Source organism: Panthera uncia (genome assembly GCF_023721935.1).
Source record: "Panthera uncia isolate 11264 chromosome C1 unlocalized genomic scaffold, Puncia_PCG_1.0 HiC_scaffold_4, whole genome shotgun sequence".
Taxonomy (NCBI): Eukaryota; Metazoa; Chordata; class Mammalia; order Carnivora; family Felidae; genus Panthera; species Panthera uncia.
This window is the reverse complement of record NW_026057585.1, coordinates 51763681-51785161: the sequence shown is the minus strand read 5'-3', so window position 1 is coordinate 51785161 and position 21481 is coordinate 51763681. Positions and strand designations below refer to the sequence as shown.

The 21481-nt window shown below is 40.1% G+C and overlaps 1 protein-coding gene across 5 annotated transcripts in view; it reads left to right on the top strand.

Moving 5' to 3' along the window:
* Positions 1 to 21481, top strand: part of DNAJC6 (DnaJ heat shock protein family (Hsp40) member C6) — a 139073-nt gene that overhangs the window by 100842 nt on the left and 16750 nt on the right. For all 5 annotated transcript variants that reach the window (XM_049618536.1, XM_049618534.1, XM_049618535.1 and 2 more), the window contains 9 exons: positions 3648 to 3770; positions 8598 to 8731; positions 9478 to 9672; positions 10511 to 10628; positions 12356 to 12435; positions 13267 to 13460; positions 13566 to 13646; positions 16010 to 16444; positions 18818 to 18952. In XM_049618536.1, coding sequence (XP_049474493.1) covers positions 3648 to 3770; positions 8598 to 8731; positions 9478 to 9672; positions 10511 to 10628; positions 12356 to 12435; positions 13267 to 13460; positions 13566 to 13646; positions 16010 to 16444; positions 18818 to 18952 — 1495 coding nt within the window. The remainder of the gene's footprint in view (positions 1 to 3647; positions 3771 to 8597; positions 8732 to 9477; positions 9673 to 10510; positions 10629 to 12355; positions 12436 to 13266; positions 13461 to 13565; positions 13647 to 16009; positions 16445 to 18817; positions 18953 to 21481) is intronic.

Sequence of the window (21481 nt, the reverse complement as noted above, 5' to 3'; positions counted from 1 at the left end):
CTTGATAGCAGTGTCTACCCTATAGTAAGCATTCGGTAAGTGGTAGTTATGATTGATGTTAGTAATACTAAAATGCCACAGTAAATGATTGACTAAAATCCCCCTGTTTTCCAAAAATGGTGTAGATTCTTAAAATGTGGTATGGCTCTTGAGTCTGATTCTCTGTAGTACCTTTTGCTCTTGTGCTTGGCAGGTGGGATGCTTCTGCCATCGATGAGCCCATGCTTGTGTCAATGGAGAGAGAAAAATCAAATGGCATCCGGCTGTGGTGCTGTTTTGGCTTCTTTCCCAACTGGGTGGTATCATGGCAGCCTGTAATCCATATGGCATTTTCTGATGCTTGGCAGCTCTGGGAGGTGTTTAGAGAGACTGGAGATGGCATCATGAAGTGTCACATGCCCAAGGATTGTGCTGCTTATTGCCTGAACCTGTGAACCCCAGGGAGACACAAAAATAGCTTACAGTGATTGAATTCCTTAAAATTTTTTTTGGGTTTTGTTTATGCTTTAGTGTTTTTTTCCCTTTTAGACAGAGTACATGCTTTTAAAAAATTCTAATTGTGTGTTTGCTTAATGGTGTATAATTATAGATCAAGTAAATATGTAATTATGGAGTACTTTAAATTAATATTATTTACTTGATTGATTTAATGATTCTGGAGCTTTTAGCCTTTTGTGCTGAGAACAATTTAGCCAACTTTTAGCTGAGACTCATTACAGATATTGACATTTAGTGTTTGTATGGTTGACATACAGTTTCTAAAAGGTTTAAAAATACTGTCCGGAAAAGCAATTTTTTCATACTATTCCATGATTCCAACTTACAATAACAGCAAACTTGATTCATCTGCCCCTTCCTTGAGAAATTGTACCTGTAGACAAATCTTAGTATGAGAAGCGATTGCCAAATGGGGTTCATCCCTTTGTTCTTTCAATCATTCGTTCACTCAGCAAATACTGAGCATCTTCCATTCAACTAACACAACAACTCTGCAGTTACAAAACAAGTAAGTTATGGTGTCTCTTCTGGTGAGGCCGAGTGTCTAGAGGGGGAGACAGAGGTAAACAATTAATTTGAATACAGTTTGACAATACGCTGGCACTTACTGTGCTTATGTTGCTCTACTTAATTCTCATTACTCTTGTAATGCCCATTTTCACTTTACACACAAGATATTGGGGCCCCAAGAGATCAGAAACTTGACTACAGTTAATCAGATCATAAGTGGTAAAGCAAAGGTGAAAACCCGGCCTGTGGGTTTAATCATGGTGCTCTACTGATAAAAGCTGTAATAGATGAAAATGGACAAGGGCATGGGTACGAAGAACTAAGGTAACTAATTTCTGCCTCTGGGTGTTAGAGAAACTGTCAGTAACAAAAGAGCACTTGAACTTGGGTTTTAAAGGATGAATAGGAATTTACTAAGGGAAGAAAAGCATTGCAGACAAGAAGCAGCTTGTACAAGTGTACATTTTGTAATTTCCCTGATGGCAGAATTTATCTTACCAACTCTTCTTTTTTTTTTTTTTTTAAACCAATATATCATTTCTGTTCCTTGAGAACACAGCAGCAGGGAATCCATTTGGTGGTAAAGAATGGGCCAGAAACAGTCTTAATTCATGTTGGGTAGAAGGGGCAAGCTGTTCTGGAGTTTAAACTGGGAGGCCTAGTAGTGGGTCACCCTAGATTGTTTAGTAGCTGTGTCAAGCATTTCAACTACTTTGTTTAATAAACCATACCTGTCATTGCCAAAGGTATAGGTAAGTGAGTACCTGGAAGCACCCCTGCCATTACCCTACAGTCATCTTGTAGAAAAAGGTACAAATTAACCAAAAAAAATGGGCCTTCTTGGCATCCCCAGAGAGAGAAACTTGACTAGCAATTATCTGGTTACCAGAAAAGGGTGAACCAATAGATTGCTCCTCCCTCCCTTTGCCCACTGTTAAACATTAGGGATTTGAGATATTCGTTGTTGTTGTTGTTGTTGTTGTTGTTGTTGTTGTTGTTGTTTAGGCCAGTAGTGTTGCAGAGTACTTTCTGATGACACCATCCATATAAAATCTAGTCTTTTTTCAGAATTCCCTACATTAGCAACCAGCCTAAGCCGCCATCATTCCTGACTTGGGCTCCTCAGCAGCCTCCTGACTGCTCCCCCCCGGCTACTCATGTCATCTGCATCCATTCTCTGTACTGGCTTAAGAGGAAGGAAAAAAGGAAAAAAAAAAAAAAAAAGAGAAAAAAAAAAAAAGAGGTTAGAGTGGGAGAGAGCCAAAGCATAAGAGACTGTTAAAAACTGAGAACAAACTGAGGGTTGATGGGGGGTGGGAAGGAGGGGAGGGTGGGGGATGGGTATTGAGGAGAGCACCTTTTGGGATGAGCACTGGGTGTTGTATGGAAACCAATTTGACAATAAATTTCATATATTAAAAAAAAAAAAAAAGAGGTCTTTGGATAATACAGATGAGAGTCACTCCTTCTTAAATATTCTCCCAGCTGCTAACAGGACCTTGTATGATCTGGCCCTTCAGTCTGCTTTTTTGCCATGTGGGATTTTATTCATTTTATTCAAACATAGCTGGCTTTATCTGAACTCAGGGCTTTGTACTGGCAGTTACCGGATTCGATAGTGATGATAATAGCTAATATTCCTTAATCACTTTGTGCATGTCAGGTACTGGGCTGAGCCCTTGAAATACATCCTCATGTACTAACCACACCCTATGAGGCAGGTAGGTAGGTGCCACTCACCACATTTTTGAAAAAAAAAAAAAGGTTAAAAGAGGTCACAGAGTTTGTCCAAGTCTAAACTTCTCATTTTTTATTATCTAAATTAGTAAATATCTAATCATTTGGGACTCATACCTAGTATTTTGAGGCAAATGATAATCTCTACCAGTATAGTCTTATCCCGTAATGATTTATACTCAGAAGACCTGGGTTGCTCTGCTAGTCCTGACTGGCAGCATGACTCTAGACAAGACAGACTCTGAGAGTCTGTTTTCTTATCTGCAGAATGGACATCATGTTAATACCAGTCTTGTACGATTGTGATACTGCTCAGAGCCAAACAGAATTCCAGGAACATTGCTGATGCTCTGTAATGGGTTAAATGAACACGTGTGTTAGATGAGTGAAAATACTGAAGGTTGCCCCATGGTGTTGTGGATTCCTTCAGTAAGACAGAAAGAAATAAGAGCTCTGAGCAAGTGTAGTTTGGCTCACTCTGCAGCTCTTTTCATGTTCTCATGAGAGCTGGAATAAAATTAGGGATAGTGCAGGATTTATAAGATAATACTATAATTAAGTATCCAATAGGCAGGTCAAAACATTGTATTCTTAATAGAAGTTAAATGCATTGTAACCCTACAGGATTAAAAAAAAATCCAAATATGTAGTTTAAATGGTCTATTTTTAATTTAAAATATACCTCAAAATTTGTTTTTATACCTTTCCTGGAATGGAATCTTTTAACTAAGAAATTGCTATATTAAACAACTCTTCTTTCTGTGTTTGAACCCTGTTCATACCTCTTCCTGGCTATATTAAAAGAGAATGTGGTATCATATTCCAGAAGTTGTTTAGTGTGATAGCTGCGTATGGAGAGGAGTCACTTGAGGAATTCATTTCCTTTTGCTCTGTTCCCTTAGGTCTCAGAATGCAGTTGGCCCATTAGGCAGGCCCCCAGTCTGCACAACCTTTTTGCTGTGTGTCGGAATATGTATAATTGGCTACTACAGAATCCCAAAAACGTCTGTGTTGTCCACTGCTTGGTGAGTAACCTTTGTTGTTGTCATTTGTGGTAGTTGGGTTTGGTTTGGCCAAATACAGCTGGCTCTATAGAGGCTGGTGAACAGGTAACATTTAAGCTGAATAAACTTTTTGAATCCCTACTTAGGAATTAGGAGATGTGAGGGATATAAAAATGAGGGAAGAATTTATTCTTCTTGCCTTAAAGCTTGAGTAATAGTGAGAGAGGCAGATACATACACGTAATACAGGGCCTCTACAATGTGCTAAGTATTATAAAAGAGGTAGAAACGAGGACTGTGGGTACACAGGCAAAAATACCATTGAGTTCTGTGTGAATGAAATTGATAAACACATTGGAATATTTACCTTTTTGTTTTTGAGTGAAAATGAAGAAGACCCCTATGCCTTTGTAAGTAGTCACATAGATTGATTGTATTTTACAGAAATTTCTAGTGGGACTGATGAATTTTCCGACCACTGACTTCTTAGAGTCTCTTCCCCCAACTCTTCTCTGGTGGCCTCTTACCTGTTGTTTAAAAGTCAACATCTGGGGGCGCCTGGGTGGCTCAGTCGGTTAGGCATCCGGCTTCAGCTCAGGTCATGATCTCACGGTCCATGAGTTCAAGCCCCGCATCGGGCTCTGTGCTGACAGCTCAGAGCCTGGAGCCTGTTTCAGATTCTGTGTCTCCCTCTCTCTCTGCTCCTCCCCTGTTCATGCTCTGTCTCTCTCTGTCTCTCTCTGTCTCAAAAATAAATAAAGGTTAAAAAAAATTTTTTTTTAAATTAAAAAAAAAAAAATAAAAGTCAACATCTGGTAAAACTCTGACTCTTGACTATTTTCACTGTATGGACATTCCCATTGTATATCTGAATGTCTTCTGTGGCATCTAATATACTGCATCATCATGATCTGGTGGTGTGCCTGTTTTCCTACTAGACTGTGAGCATCTCACAGGCAAGAACTGTATCTCCTTTACCTTTGCACCCCAGGTCTGAGAGGCTTGAATAAATGATTGAATACATGATCAAGTGAACACACAAGTGGAATCTGAGCATAAATACTGGAATTACTCGTTCTTTTTTTTTTAATTAAAAAAAAAGTTTTTTTTAAAACGTTTATTTATTTTTGAGACAGAGAGAGACAGAATGTGAATGGGGGGAGGGTCATAGAGAGAGGGAGACACAGAATCTGAAACAGGCTCCAGGCTCTGGGCCGTCAGCACAGAGCCCGACGCAGGGCTCGAACACACAGATTGCAAGATCATGACCTGAGCAGAAGTCAGATGCTTAACCAACTGAGCCACCCAGGCGCCCCTACTCATTCTTCTGTAAACTTCAGGGTGTATTTTTTTTTTTTTTTTTTTGCTATGTGATTACTTGATGATCTTCTCCCTCCTTCTTGAGAGCCAGTTGGCTAAAAGAGGAGGAAAGTGAAAGAACATATTTTCTTCTTTCCATCTCACATCCCCAAACTCTTGGCAACAAAGGAAAAATTTCGTGTCCACGAACGGCCAAAGGGTTTTCCTGTTGGAGGCACAACAGATTGTGCAACAGAACAGATTCCTTTCAGGGACTAAGCAACTTTAGGCACTTTGGTGATTTTCTCTTCATGCAAAAAATTTCTAAAAGTTCAGAGAGCCAAAGTCTGACAGCTTTGTAAGGGAAGATGGCTCAAGAGAGAGAAGAGGCTTCCAGTTCTTATGATACAATCTTGAAGAATAAAAAGCCAATGAAGAAGAAAAAGAAGCAAAGGATTATGACACCATTGCTGCTCTCTAGCTCACTGAAAAAGGGTACGCATGAGTCAGACATCTGCACCAAGTCTTTGGGAAATGGAATTGAAGCTGGAAATGGGAGGTTTTACTTTTGTCATGTATATTTCTGTTTTATTAAAAATAATAAGCATATACTCATCTTTTAGTAAAAAACTAATTAAACTGTTAAAAAGATTTGCATGGTAGATAAAAGGAGGGGGACACATCCAAGAACCATGAATCAGGAAGGCTAAATCTAAAAGAATTAAGATTAAGAAAAATGTCTTTAAAAAAAGGAAAAACCTGTCCTTGAAATAAGGACAATAATAAATGCTTGAGGCACATGATATAATCTTAACTCTTTTATTCTGTTTTCTTTGTCAGGGGAGCAAATGTCAGGCTAGGACAGTAGTAACAATGATCATTAAGACAGAGCTGATAGGTAGTGAGATAGTAAAAGAGCCTCACAGTACTTTAAAAATAATCCACTCTCTAGACTTAAATTATGTCTCAGAATGCTGAGAGCACTTGGAAAAGCAATCATGGATTCCTTATGTAATATGAGGAAACAGGAAGAAGAGGTGCCAGGCAAACAAAGACAGGAGAGTTTTTCCAAAATACGGAGGAGGTTGATCCTGGAAAGTTACAGGCTGGTGAACCTGGTGGCACTTTAAGGCAAAAGTCTAATATAAATCTTTGCACAGATGATTTTAAACTCTTAGGAAAAAGGAGTCTTCATTGGTTCATTATGAATGTGCATATCAAAACAGCTGAACTTTTACAAGACCAATAGACTAGTAGGGATAGCTTATTGTATTCCTGCAAGGTATTTCCCAATTTCCTATAATCAAGATAGAGAAATTTGGGCTAGGTTATTATACATCTAGTTGGATCGTGGCTCAGTACTTGCTTCCAAAGGTAGGTGATTAATGGATCAGCATCTTCCCAGGAGAAGGTTGCGTTTGGTTGCCCTTTTAATTAAAAACAGTGATGAGGATGTGAAGATCAAGCTTCCAATATTTCTCAGAAATGGGAGGGTCGTATAATGAATCTGGATTTTAAAAGCCTTTGCAGGTTGGTTGTTTAACGGAAACTAAGAATGTGAAATTAAACACAGGATAAATGTGAAGTCCTGAATCTTGTTGTAAAAGATTAAATATATTTGTCTCTTAGCTTAACACATCATTTGAAAAAGAACTAGGGGTTTTAGTAGATAGGAAAATCAATAAGAGCTTAGGGTGTGACTTAGCCTGCATATAAACTAGTTTGGCCTAGGATTATGTTAGTAAAAGCATGGTGTCCAGAATAAAGGAGACGGTATTTCCTCTCTAGTTGGTTGGAGTGCACCTCATATTTTGCATTTCACATCTGGGTAGCACATTTAAGGTTGTTGTTTTAAAATGGGTCTGTTCAGAGAAACTTCACCAAATGATGTTTCTTAAAATGGAATATCAAGTGAGGAAGAATCAAAGAAATTATATATTAGTTGGGGTCCTTTAGAGAAACAGAACCAATATATAATGCATTTATTATAGGAATTGGTTCACACAGTTACAGAAGCTGAGAAGTCCCACAATTTGCTGTCTGCAAACTAGAGAACCAGAAAAGCTGGTGATGTAATTCAGTCTGAGCCCAAGGCCTGAGAACAGGGGCTCTGATGTCCCAGGGAAGAAGGTAGACATCTCAGTTCAAGAAGATAGAAAATTCACCCTTTCTCTGTTTTTTGGTTCTATTCAGACCCTCAACAGATTAGGTGATGCCCATGCACATTGGTGAGAGTACATCTTTTTTTACTCAGAGTCAAACGCTGATCTCTTAAAAAAATTTTTTTAATGTTTATTTTATTTTTGAGTGAGAGAGTGAGAATGAGCAGAGGAGGGGCAGAGAGAGAGAATCCCATGGAGGCTCCACACTGCCAGCACAGAGCTTGTGTGGGGCTCGAACCCACAAACTTCAAGATCGTGATCCGAGCCGAAGTCAGACACTTAACTGATTGAGCCACCCAGGCACCCTGAATGCTGATCTCTTTTCGAAACACTCTCATAGACAATTCTAGTAATGTTTTACCAACTGTCTGAGCATCGCTCGGGCCAGTCAAGTTGACACATAAAATTAACCGTCACAGATTGGGTGTACCTTTAACCTGGAAAATAAAAGAGTTGGTGGAAGGGGAGGGTATTTCAGATATGTGAAAGGCTACCCCAGGAAGAAAGAAGTAGGTTTACTCCTTCCTGACAGAAGAAAAAACGAGGATCATTGAGTGGAATAGACTTCAACTCAACATAATTCAGGATAAAGAAGAACTTTGTAAGCTGGGCTGGGCTTGGTTTCTTCAAAGTAGCAACAAGCCTCCTGTCACTCAGAGTGTTCTAGAAGAGCCTGGGCCACCATCTGTTAGGAATGTTACATGCATTTCTCCACTGAATGTGGTTGAATCATGTGAAGCTTCTTTATTTTGTATGAATCTAGAAACATACTTTGGGTAAAATATATACATAGCATATTCCAAAGAGCAGTATTTGCCTAATCTGTGAACTCTACCTCCGGCTTGCAACCAAGAGACCTCAACTACTAGTTCTGATCCTAAGAGTCCAAAGTTACTTTGAAGATTAGACTATTTTCCCATAAATATATGCAGCTCAAATTTATGTTGCTTGGTTTCTTAGGTTAGTAGAGAGTCAGTTTTACCCTAAGAATAAGCCTTCCTTGCTGCTTTGTGATTTGAAGAGCTTGGGACAGAGTTTGGTTTTCAAGTGAACACATTTTATTTTAAGTTTATTTATTTATTTTGAGAGAGAGTGAGGGAGAGAGAGAGAATCCCAAGGAGGCTCTGTGTTGTCAGGGCGGAGCTCAGTGCAGGGCTTGATCCCACGAACTGCGAGATCATGACCTGAGCTGAAATCAGGAGTCGACACCTAAGTGACTGAGCCACCCAGGCACCCTCAGGTGAATAATTTTGAACTGAAAATCATTCTGTTAAGAAGAATTCTCCCCATTCTCTCTTCCCTCTTTTAACTGCAAGTACAGCCATTCTCTGTGGTGAGTGGCTGACTGGGCCACGTTTGTGACAGGTTTATGTATCTTCCTTGGCAGGATGGAAGGGCAGCATCGTCAATTCTGGTTGGTGCTATGTTCATTTTCTGTAATCTCTACTCTACTCCTGGCCCAGCCGTTCGATTGTTATATGCAAAGCGACCCGGAATCGGACTGTCGCCATCCCACAGGAGGTAAAGTAAGCTAGATGCAGGGTAGGCACAATTTCTAACTGGTATTGTGCACTTAAGAAAAGGGAAACCCTTTTTAGGTAATTGACTTATTATATTTCCGTTACTTGCAGTTTCTTCTTTTTTCTTATTTATTTATTTAAAACAATGTTTATTTATTTTGAGAGAAAGTGTGAGTGGGGGATGGACAGAGAAAGAGGGAGAGACAATCCCAAGCAGGCTCTGTGCTATCAGCACAGAGCCCGACGTGGGGCTTGATCCCAAGAACCATGAGATCGTGACCTGAACCAAAATCAAGAGTCAGACGCTTAACTGACTGAGTCACCCAGGCACCCCTTCTTTTCTCTTATATAATTTCCCCTTCTTACTTTTTTTGAGTTAAAAGTGCTTCTGATGATAAATTCTAAAATTTTTCCAAAGCCGGCTTTTAGCTGATAAACTTAACCTGGCAGATCAAATAGGAACAGATATGCCAATGTGAAGTTAGTATAAAGCTCCCATAAGCCTTTTTCATTTAATAAATTACCCCTTTACCAGTTCTTTGGGGGGGAAATACAGTCGTGTCACTAGATAAAAGCTTTCATAAATTGTTGGTTGCATTCTCTTTTGGTAGTTAACGTTTAAGAATTTAACACAGTAAATTGTTATTATAAGTTAGTAATTTACAAGAATAGACTTCATAGCCAAGATTGATTGCTTCTTTGGTCTGGTGTGCTGGGTACCCACAGAATGTCAATCTTCTGTTGCAGATACCTGGGCTATATGTGTGACCTCCTAGCAGACAAGCCCTACCGCCCTCATTTCAAGCCTCTCACGATTAAGTCCATCACTGTCAGTCCAGTCCCTTTTTTTAACAAACAGAGAAATGGATGTCGTCCTTACTGTGATGTACTGATTGGAGAAACCAAAATATATACGACCTGTGCAGATTTTGAACGAATGAAGTAGGTCATGATACTTTTCTTCACTTCTTCTTAGGAATTGCTCATTTCTTATCTAGGTTGAATTATATTCTTCCTATGAGGAATACATCATTGTGAAAAGGCTGATATTAAAAAAAAAAAGTTCTATGTAGGTTCAATCCTAGAAAAGCATAAGTAAACCAAGGGATGCTATGGCTCCCTCTCAAATGGAAATACAAGCTAAGGGACTAACATGAATTATGAGGGTTAAGACAGTGGTGGGGACAGAGGACCTGCATGCTTAGTTTCTAGGTGAGCAGCTAGGCAGATGGTGATATAATGAAAGAAGTTACAGAATCCAAAATAAAAAGCAGGTGCCAGTAGGAGGTGGTAGGGGGTATGGAGAGAAGGGAGTAGATGGTGACATAAAATGAAGTTAGTTTGGAATAGGTTGAATTTGGGAATTGGTATCTAAGACCCTCACAGAGCATGGCTTTGCAGTTTCTATACTGATCTTGGTTGGACATTTTTGTTCCCTCTGTCTCTGCTTTTACTATTAATTTAAAGTTAGGAAACAACAAGTATATCAGGGCTAAGTGTATTTGAGGATTATGAGATCTGCAGAGTAGGGATGGGCAGTCAATTTATCTGAAGTCTAGATGGGACAGAGGGGGGGCGGGGTTTACCATTAGACCAACACCATCCTATGGCAGAACCAGTCTGCACCCATGGCTGTGCTCCTGACTCTGCTTAAGATAGGAAATGGTTCTTGGGCCCAGTCTTGGGCAATAGATCCTTTGGCTTGAGCCACAGACGACTATACCTATGTGATCATACAGGATTGGACTCTTTCAATGTATATTTTTGTCTCTGTTTGTAGAGAATACCGTGTCCAAGATGGAAAAATCTTTATTCCCTTGAGCATCACTGTGCAAGGAGATGTGGTTGTTTCCATGTATCACTTGAGGTCAACCATTGGGAGCCGACTACAGGCTAAGGTATGGTTTCAGGAAGAATCATGGTATAAACTCTTCTGAGCCTTCAATAGGGTATTTTATTTTATTTTATTTTATTTTATTTATTTTATTTTAAAAATAAGCTCATAAGCCCAGCATGGAGTTTGAGCTCATGACCTCAAGACCAAGAGTTACATGCTCGAAGCACCTGGGTGACTCAGTCAGTTAAGCATCTGACTCTTGATTTTGGTTCATGGGATGGAGCCCTGTGATAGGCTCTGCGCTGACAGCATCGATCCTGCTTGGGATTCTCTGTCTCCCTCTCTCTTTGCCCCTCCCCTGCTCACACTCAGTCTCTCTCAAAATAAATAAATAAAAGTTAAAAACAACAGAGTTCCATGCTCTACTGACTGAGCCAGCCAGGCATCCCTTAATATGAGGATTTTAGAGTATATTCTCTGTATCACTTTGGGCTTGAGTGACTTGTGGTTTTAGAATTAGAAAGAACCTTTAAAGATTATTTATGTCTGTTTCCCTCATTTCATAGGGAACGAGACTCAGAGAGAATGTGATTTGCCCAAAGGCCTTGGCATGATGACTTTGTCAGAAACTGACAGCTCTGGAACTTGTACCAAACCTTGAGATTTAGAAGCTCGTGCCCTTTTGTATAGTGTCCCATTTGGATCAGTGTGAGAGGAGATATTTGTATTAAGGATGTAGGATTAAGTAATTATAGTTTTTCAATGTTTTATTAGAATAACATTCACATAACATAAAATTCACCCTTTCAATGTGTACAATACAGTTATGTTTAGTATTTTCAAAAGGTTATACAGCACCACCATATCATTCCAGAACATCATCATCCTCAAAAGAAACCCTATACCTATTATCGGCCATTGCCCCTCCCCTCTTCCATCCCCTGGGCAACCACTGATCTACTCCCTGTCTCTAAGGGTTTGCCTCTTTTGGACATTCATGTAAATGGAATCTCATACAATATGTGGTTCTTTGTGGCTGGTGTCTTTCACTTAGCATAATATTTCTGAAATTTATCCATGTCGTATCATGTATCTCTGTACTTCATTCCTTCGTATGGCCAAATAATATTCCATTGTGGCTATATCACTTTTTATTAATCTCTTAATCAGTTGATGGTCGTTTTGGTCATTGCCTCTTTTGGGATATTATGAATCATGTTATAAGTAATTGTATTTTAATTCATCAAATATTTGCCAAGTGCATGCTCTGTGCCAGCCATTGCCTTAGGGGTATAGGATTGACAAGAATAAGACTGTCCCTGCCCTCAGAGAGCTCAGCCTAGCAGGAGAAATTCACCACATGTACAAATATCCACTCACATAGTAGAGATAGGATGAGATACTATAATGGGAGTGGTCTGCTTTAGTCATTGGTGGCTACAGAGAGGATATGAACTTTCAAGGTGGCCGTTGAAGGATGAGTGCATTAGGTTGCAGCAGGGGCATCCTGGACAGAAGGAATGGAATGAGCCAAAGTATGGCAGTATGCAAGAACATGGGACATTAGTGGAAGAGGCAATGGATTGCCAAAGCAGAGTTCATGGAGATGAGCGGTTAGAAATGACGCTGGGCCATTTCCAAATGGGAAGGTCACTTAGTGTTCATTATAAACAGAAGCTCCAATGTAGAAACAGTTGAAGGTGCATGGCTCCCCAAAGTATAATTTCTTGATGCAGTTAGTCCCCTTTCCCTGGTTGATTGTCACGTGCTTCTCTCATGTATTTGTAGGTGACCAACACCCAGATATTCCAGCTTCAGTTTCATACTGGATTCATACCACTGGAAACCACAGTTTTAAAGTTCACCAAGTGAGTGCTACTTGGACCGAAATCGCTTTTCAATATAAGCAGCTGGGAAATGCTGGAAGCCAAATACCCAAGGTTCCTTTGCTCTGTGCTGCAGGACTGTTGAGTGTAGCTTAACAACACAGAGAGCCTGGTTGCATTTCACAGCTTGCAGTTGGGTATAATTTGTCTTGAGTGCAAATGGATCAAAGACTTCAAATAGAAAGGTCTAAAATTCCATGTGAGAGAACAAAGACTGAACAAAGAGGAAACAAAGTATCAATACTGTGGCCCTTTGCATCTGTGTATCCCTTTGTGTTTTTCAACAGTGATGGCAGTTTAATCAATGGTATGATATGAGCAATGACCCTTGAGACAGGATGCCAGGCTATAGCACTAAAGCAGGGTACCCTTCTGTACAAGAGAATGAACCTTAGTTGCTTTATTATAATGTGGTTTAGGGAACTCAGAGGGATGGCTGAAGCCAGGGTGATGGGTGGGAGTTGTGGGAGTCAGGGTAAGGGTAGACATTCAAGAGCTCAGGGTGGCAGCTGGGGACTATCTCACTATGCTAACAACTAATTTAGCCTTGCCTGGGCATACTGGCTGGATCTATTGCCCTACTTCCTAACATGCTTTTATATGTAGTACTATCCAAATTCTTTAGTTGTACTTATTATTCTCCCCTTTCCTCTAGTGAGGCCAGAAGAGTAAAGTACCTTATCTGGTTAGTGATTGATTTTTCCCTAGAAATGAGTCTTAGGGTTAACCTGAGTCAACCTACAATGGTGTCTGTGCTGAACATCATGCTGGATCCATTGTTTTTCACTGATCTTCTTTTAAATTGCTATTTAGACCTGAATTGGACGCATGTGATGTACCAGAAAAATATCCTCAGCTATTTCAGGTGACTCTAGATATAGAACTACAGCCCCACGACAAAGTGATAGACTTAACCCCACCATGGGAACATTACTGCACGAAAGATGTCAATCCCAGCATCCTCTTCTCTTCTCACCAGGAGCATCAAGAAACTCTGGTCTTAGGAGGTATGAGTCACCTGGTGGTTTTGTTTTCAGGATAAAGCCTCTGTGTTATTATCACTTTGACTTATTTCCTATTTCATTGATGCTGCATGGCCTTTTCTCTTGCAGGACAGGCTCCAATAGATATCCCTCCGGACAACCCCAGGCATTTTGGGCAAGGTGGCTTCTTTTCCTCTCTCTGTTGGCAAGGTACTTCTATGCATTTCTCTAAGTTACGTGGTTAGATACTTAAGTCATGTGGTGATTCTGTAAACATGGTTTGTTCTCAAAGCAGCTTCAAAAAAAAGAAGCATTTAGAAGTCATCCCTGTTCTTCCTTACTTCACACCGTCCCTGCTCATTCTTTTTTCAAATCAGGCAGTTTGAAATTACCTCTCTACTTTGAACTTCATGGATACTCTTAGACTGATGTAAAAGGCCATTTAAAGCTGAATTCTACCTTTTCTTTCTATGCTGTCTTTTGCATTACATCTTTCCTGGACTTATGAATCAATGTGATATTTTCTAGGATTTCCCTTTATGCTGCCGACACACAAATTAACAAAAGACTCTATCTCCTGCCCTTGAGTACATATTCTGAAAATATAAAATCTGGCATTTCCCCCAGAGGGATCTCGCCACTAGGAGGGCAGATCTAAGCTTCCCCTGGTGCAGAAAAGGCAAATACTTTGCCCATATGTCTCTGCTACATGCTTTAACAGCCATGGCAAAAATTGGTCTCAATCATAGTATCCTTTTCCACCAAACCTGGACATGTTTTTAGAATCTCTCCAACATAACACTTCAGATTGCTGCCATCAGTAGACTGGCAATGGCATTCTATCCATACACATTCGCCTCCTTGCTATAGAGTTTGCTGAGGTTAACTGCAAGATTGAATGTAGAATTGAATCGTAAGGACTTTCTGTAAGAAAGGGGTAGGAAAATAGCTTTGACAACGCTGTGGTTAGAGTTTTCTTGGTTGACCTTTCTTCACTGTGTGAACATGAGACAGTATTCCTGTTGCCTATGGAATTTTCCATGTTTCGTGAAAAAAAAAGTTCACAGAATTCCTTTGAATTAAAAGCCTTACTTTCAGAATTTCCTCCTGGGAAATGGGAACTCAGAGGGATGGCTGAAGCCAGGGTGATAGGTGGGAGTTGTGGGAGTCAGGGTAGGGGTAGACATTCAAGAGCTCAGGGAATTACCTCCTGGGAAATGGGACCAATAACATAAAAAAATTGGAAAACCCAGTGAAATCTAGATAACAGGTTGACTCCCCAGTTTCCCCCAGTAACAAGTCCCCTACATCTTCCCTTCCTCACATAAGGGCTTTTAATTAAACTTCACTTTTTCCTCTCCACTGACATTGTAGTAATTTAGAAGTCATTCCTGTTAGTAGGCTCTGAAATAGGTTTTAGCAGAAATGCACAATTTCTTATCTGAACTTCACGGAAGTATTTCAGGAATGCAAAAGTTTTTTAATTTTAGGCGATATGGGATATAAATGGTATATTACTCAGCATCCCCAGCGGCATCTCAGACAACTTGTAATGGAGCGTATTAATGTTTCCGCAGTGAAACATGTAAAAATAATCACTTTGGGTGAGATAAATGAAGAGTATACATATGTACGTATCAGTTCTGGTCAGATTTTTCCACCAGCCAAATTTGTTCCAGACTTAGGGAAACCTTTCCCTTTTCATAGCTTTTTGCATTTCAGAATCGGGAATTAGGGATGTGGATCTGCCCTTGATTTAGAATGTGGGTCTACCTAACATTAAATAACCAAGTTTCCTTGAAGGATCTGTCTCAAGGAGGGCCTGGAAAGTCACCCATCAGCCTCTCCATCCCTTCCCCAGAAGAGACCTCTTCCCTGCTGCCCACTTTATGCTGAATGTATCGCCGTCCAGGATGGTATAGGGACCATCCTGAGCGGAATCTCTGTGGCTATTCACTGGTTAGGTGTGTGGTTGGCTTCTACTCCTGACTGTGGGAGGAAGGCCTTGCTTTTGGCTGCAGGCCACATGAAAAAAAAAAAAAAAAAAAAAAGAGGAATCAGCAAAGGATTAAGAAATTATGGGACTTTTTTTCAAAGCATCTAGAAGAGTACCCGGAAGATGATAATCATAATCATAAACACTTAGGTACTACTTAATATTGATCTGAACACTTTCTGTTTATCATCTCATGTAGTTCTCACCATAGCCATTGGAGTTAGGTACTATTGGTTACCCCCATTTTGCTGAGGAGGAAACCAAGGCACAGAGAAGTAAAGTAACTTTCTCAGTGTCACAGAGCCAGTAATTAGAGCTGGGATTCAAACCCAGCCTGTCTGGCTCCAGACTTCCTGCTTTTCCCTGCTCCACGATACTGCCTCTCAGCTGCTCAACAAAAGGTGATTGGATGATGGGAAATACATCCAGCAGTTTTCTATTGGTAAGGGTCTGAGAGCATTGTTTGCTCAGGGCTGCTGCCTCTCTCTTTCAGAGTTATGTACCAACTCTAACTCACAAAAATCAGTAATGCTGGGGCCAGTAACTAACTATTTATTGGCATATTGGCCTTCCTTAGATCAGAAATCGGAAAAATCATTCTGTGAGGAGGACCATGCTGCCCTAGTGAATCCAGAAAGTGAGCAATCGGATGATGAACTGCTGACCCTTTCCAGTCCACATGGCAATGCTAGTGGTGACAAACAGCATGGAGCTAAAAAGCCCAGCAAAAAGCAGCAGGAGCCAGCTGCCCCTCCACCCCCTGAAGATGTGGACCTTCTGGGTCTAGAAGGATCTGCAGTGAGTAAGAACTTCTCTCCGCCAGTGGCTCCTCCCACTAATTCTGAACTGCTGAGTGACCTGTTTGGAGGTGGAGGTGCGGCGGGGGCTGCCCAGGCTGGACAGTCAGGGGTGGAAGACATGTTTCATCCGAGTGGACCTGCGTCTACCCAGTCGACACCACGCCGCTCTGCCCCCTCCACCTCTGCATCTCCAACCCTAAGAGTGGGAGAAGGTAATTTTTTCCATGTTACACTAAACCTCTCAATTTTGAATTGGAACCTTTGGGTGAAGCAGGTAGAATTGAACTTTCCTAATAAGCTAGACTTTTCTGGTCTCCCTGAAAGTCCCTTAGAGGTCTCTGTTTTCAGTTAATGGGGAAATGTCCATTTTGGTAGGACAGTGTAAGAGTGAATATTTGAGCTCTTCGCCCTTTCTTTGTTTTTTTTGTTTGTTTGTTTGTTTGTTTTCCTCCAAAGCTTCAATCTCTGAGCTGCTTTAGTTACTTCTTCTTGGAGATGTAGATTGATGAATTATTACTAATAATAACAGCTAATATTTGTGGGCTACTTACTATTTGCCAAACATGGAATTTAACACTAAACATGGATTCAGTTATTATAAAAATCTGGCAGTTAGGTGCTTTTATTATCCCTATTTTTTAAAGTTTGTTTATTTATTTTGAGAGAGAGAGAAACAGAGCACACAAGCTGGGGGAGGGGCAGAGAGAGAGAATCCCAAGCAGGTTCTGTGCTGTCAGTTGCGAGCCCAACGTGGAGCTGAACTCATGAACTGTGAGATCATGATGTGAGCTGAAGTCAAGAGCCAGACACTTAACCTCTGAGCCACCAGGCACCCCATCCCTATATTTATAGTTGAGGAAATGGAGGTTTAGGGTCAAATTAGTAGCATACATTTATAAGGCCAATCATTGGTGAGGCCAGGGTCCAAAACTGGGCTATTTGACTTGAGAGCTCGCTCTTAGTTCTTCTGTAATGTCTTCCTGGAACTGTAATTTTCTAAATCCACTTTGGTTATGCAAGGGAGTACTTGGTTACCTCAAGATATATTTAAGGGACTCATGCCAGCCACACAGCTGACTGTAGCAGATGAACCCTTGCCAGTTGGTGCCCACGTGGTTCAGCTTCATTCTGCTCATTGCTGCAGACTTGACCTTTCCTGTGACTAATCATCTGCAATTTTTTTTGAAATTTGCAAGACACAGTAGATGACTAAGCATTTTAGCTGCCCCTTCTTACCTGATATCACTATTAACCAAGATGACATCATATTAGGAAGAGTAAAGAGAAATGTCTCAACTCTTCACTCATATGGTAATCTGCGGGGACTTCCTTTCCCAAGCTAATCCTTCAGTTCTCAGAAGGCTCTGGGTGGTCTTGATTTGTAGTAAGTAGTTCAGTTGGAAGCATTCTTTGTAAGAGTGAGTCTTAAAATCCTGGAATGTGGTTGCTGAGGCTCAAACTCCTACATTAGTTATTGATGGAGCCACGGTGGTACCCTGGTGCCCTGAATCCCAGGCTGTTTCTTCTATATTTGGCTTCGTTTTATCCAGTTCTTACCACAGTGAATTAAAGGTGTCAGGGAAGAAAAATCTGCAAGATCCAGACTATCATAGTACTCAGTCATGTTTCAAGACCATGTACCTTGTGTGACTTTATTTAATTCATCACAGTCCCATGAAGATAGTTATGTTCTGGTGTCAGAGCTAGAAGGGATCTTTGAGAGACATTAGTTAAATCTGTGCCTCAGGTTGTAGATAATGAAATTAAAGCTGGATATATTGATTGACTTGGCTTTCTGAACCTCAGTTTCACTGTCTATAGAATGAAGATAATACTACTGTGTGATAGGGAGAGACTGAGAATCAGCTGAAGTATTTTTTATGAAAGGCAATGTAAACCCTAAGAAATGATACAATATTAGTTTTATTGTGTTGTTGCCAGAGATCTCAGCTGCTGGCTTTGTTCTAGTCTTCTTAGTATATTCACAAACTTGTCCTCACTTCACTAAATCTGCATCTAGTTTCTAGCAAGTTATTGAGAGGCAGTGTTTTGGGAACAGCATTTGAGTTACATAGCAACACTCATTTTCTCCTCTCTTTCACTTTCAAGCGAGCCAAAGACCACTAAAAACATAAAACTAAGCAAAGCCTGGTCAGTGAGGTTTTCTAATGTTCACCTTAATAGCAAACCCCTCCTGCCTGGTATTTGTCCATTAATTTATTGAATACAAGCACAGTTTATTCATTGGGTATCTCCTTTGGTCCAAACATGGTTTTGCCACTTATGGAGGGCCCAAGAAGCCCTCATTTGTAGTGTTGACGGATCTTCCAATGGATAAATCTACAGTCCTCCTTTGTCCACAAAGATGGGATTCTTCCTGAGGTCAAAAATCCTCAGGTTCCATTGTTGGCCCTGGAGGAAGTTTTAAGGATAAGATGGGCCTGTGGAGCAGCCCAGAATGCAAGCTTCATCCCAGTTTTTCAAATATTTGGCCTAAGGCCTGGCAATAGTGGCAGCTCTTGAATATTTATTGAATGAATGAACTCACAGGACAAAGAAACACATTTTTCCTTTTTTTTTTCTAGGTGCCACCTTTGACCCATTTGGAGCACCTTCTAAACCATCAAGTCAGGATTTGCTGGGTTCTTTTCTGACCACATCTAGTGCTTCCAGTGACCCCTTTCTTCAGCCTACAAGAAGTCCTTCACCTACAGTGCATGGTAAGAACATATTTTATATTGTGTTCAGTGGACCATAGTTTTCCACAAAATAACAATAGGTTCTCAGATGTAAAAGCATCCAGTAGGTGTTTGTTTTATTTTGTTTGGGGAAGCCTATATAATGCATCTCTCTTTTTTTTTTCTTTAAAAAATTTTTGTAATGTTTCTTTATTTTTGAGAGATAGAGAGAGAGAGAACGCAACAAGTGGGGGAGGGGCAGAGAGAAGGAGACACAGAATCTGAAGCAGGGTCCAGGCTCTGAGCTGTCAGCACAGAGCCCAACATGGGGCTTGAACCCACGAACCACAAGATCATGACCTGAGCCCAAGTCAGACACTTACCCAGCTGAGGCACCCAGGCGCCCCTCTCTTTTGGAAATTAACAATTAAGTTAACATTTTATTTTATTTTTCAGAATACAATCATTCTATTTAAATTCAAAATGAAATGTGTAGGCCTATAATTTTTGCAAAAGAAAGGAAAGAAAACACATTTGTTTAAAGCAGGCTGTCAAAAGATGGTATGTTTGGGAGGGAAATATTATTGGTATCTTTAGATACCTTTACAAAGAAAACTCACAACCCTCTGAACTAAGTAGATCAAGTATTTTTATTCATTTTAGAGAAAGATACTGAGACAGATAACTATTGACTTCCTTAAGATGAAGTATCTAGTTAAAAATAGAAAATATACCAGAACTTTTATCTCTTAATTCCCAGGGTGATATATATTTTTCTCAACTCTGCTGCCTCACTCTGTGCCCATGCAAAATACCAACAGCTCCTGCTTAAATTAAATCCATATGGACATTGAAGTCCAAAGTAGTATCAATAAACAGGTTAGTTTTAATAGCCTTCGAATGGTTGCAGAACATATTGTAGACACTGGATTTGAACAATTAGAATTTAATCATTTTTTTTACCATGGATAAAAGTTTATTATTTTATTTTATTTTTTAAAAATATAATTTATTGTCAAGTTGGCTAACATACAGTGTGCTCTTGGTTTTAGGGGTAGATTCCTGTGATTCATCGCTTACATACAACACCCAGTGCTTATCCCAACAAGTGCCCTCCTCAGTGTCCATAACCCATTTCCCCTCTCTCCTGACCCCCCATCAACCCTCAGTTTGTTCTCTGTATTTAAGAGTCTCTTATGGTTTGCCTCCCTCCCTCTTGTTTGTAACTATTTTTTTCCCCTTCCCTTCCCCCATAAAGTAGTTACATTAATATTTTAAAAGCTCTGGGATATCTTGAGCACATGAAATGTGGCTAGTCTGATTTTAAATGCTCTCTAGGTATAAAATACACACCAGGTTTCAAAACTTAGTACAAAAAAAGAATGTAAAATATCATTAATATTTTCATATTGATCACAGAAGATAATATTTTGACTATATTGGGTTAAATAAAATGTATTAAAATTAATTCCATCAGTGTTTTTTTTAAATCTTTTTTGATGTGACCACTAGAAAATTTTGAATCCCATGTGAAGCCCACTTTATATTTCTCTGATATCTACTTGTAAGTGCAAAAGGGTATCATTTAGGTAACTCTGATTAAAACTGGAGCTCTTTAAGTGGAGGACAAATGACTTTGAGCTAGAGAATTGTAGCTTATACCTGATGTTGAAGGCTATGGAACAGTACTGGCCTCAACCTGGAAGGTGAGGTCCTGTGGAAGGCATCTTGTGGAAGGAGCTTGCCTGGTGAATTCAGTCTAGTCATCAGTTTGACTTCTTGGAAGCCATGCAAACACAAACAGAAGATGAATTGTACAACTTTGGTCAAACTCTAACGTCACTAAACATGAGAACTCATTCCAGGAATAACTTTTGTGGGTGATTTCCAATTGGTCTTAAATCTCAAACTATTTGAAGTGGGTCCACCGGACAACATACAAGAAATTCACCTCTCACCCTTGAATAGTTCCCACTGAAGAGAATCTCCTGATTGGAAGCTGGTTACTTTGGAATGAAAGATGCAGGGATAGAGGTTAAACCTATTGTTTTTGATCACTTATTTAAAATGTAAGTCATGTCATTGCTGTGCTGAAAATGCATCTTTATGCCACTCAGCATGAAAGTTAGAGTCCTTAGATGGCCTTTATGGCCCTATGTGCTTTTGACCTGAGTGGTGTGACCCATATCCCCTCCCTCTTGCCCTCTCCATTCCAGCCATACTGTCCTCTTGCTGTTGTACCGGCTGTCCCCTCTTCCCCAGGCATTGGTGTGATGAACTTCTTCACCTCCTTTGATCTTTCTCACCTGGCACCTTCTCAGTGGGGTCTACTCTGACTGCTCCATTTCATATCACAACTCATCCCTGTGCCCGGACTCTAGATTTTCCTTTCTGCTGTATTGATCAACTTCCAAAATCCTCAATAATTTACTTACATGTTTTGTTTCTTTTTTTGTTTCCCATCTCTCCCCACTAGAATATGAGCTCATAAAGGCAAGGAGTTTAGTTTGTTTTGTTCATTAATGCTTCACTAGTGCCTAGAAGAATTATTGGTACATAGTAGATGTTATC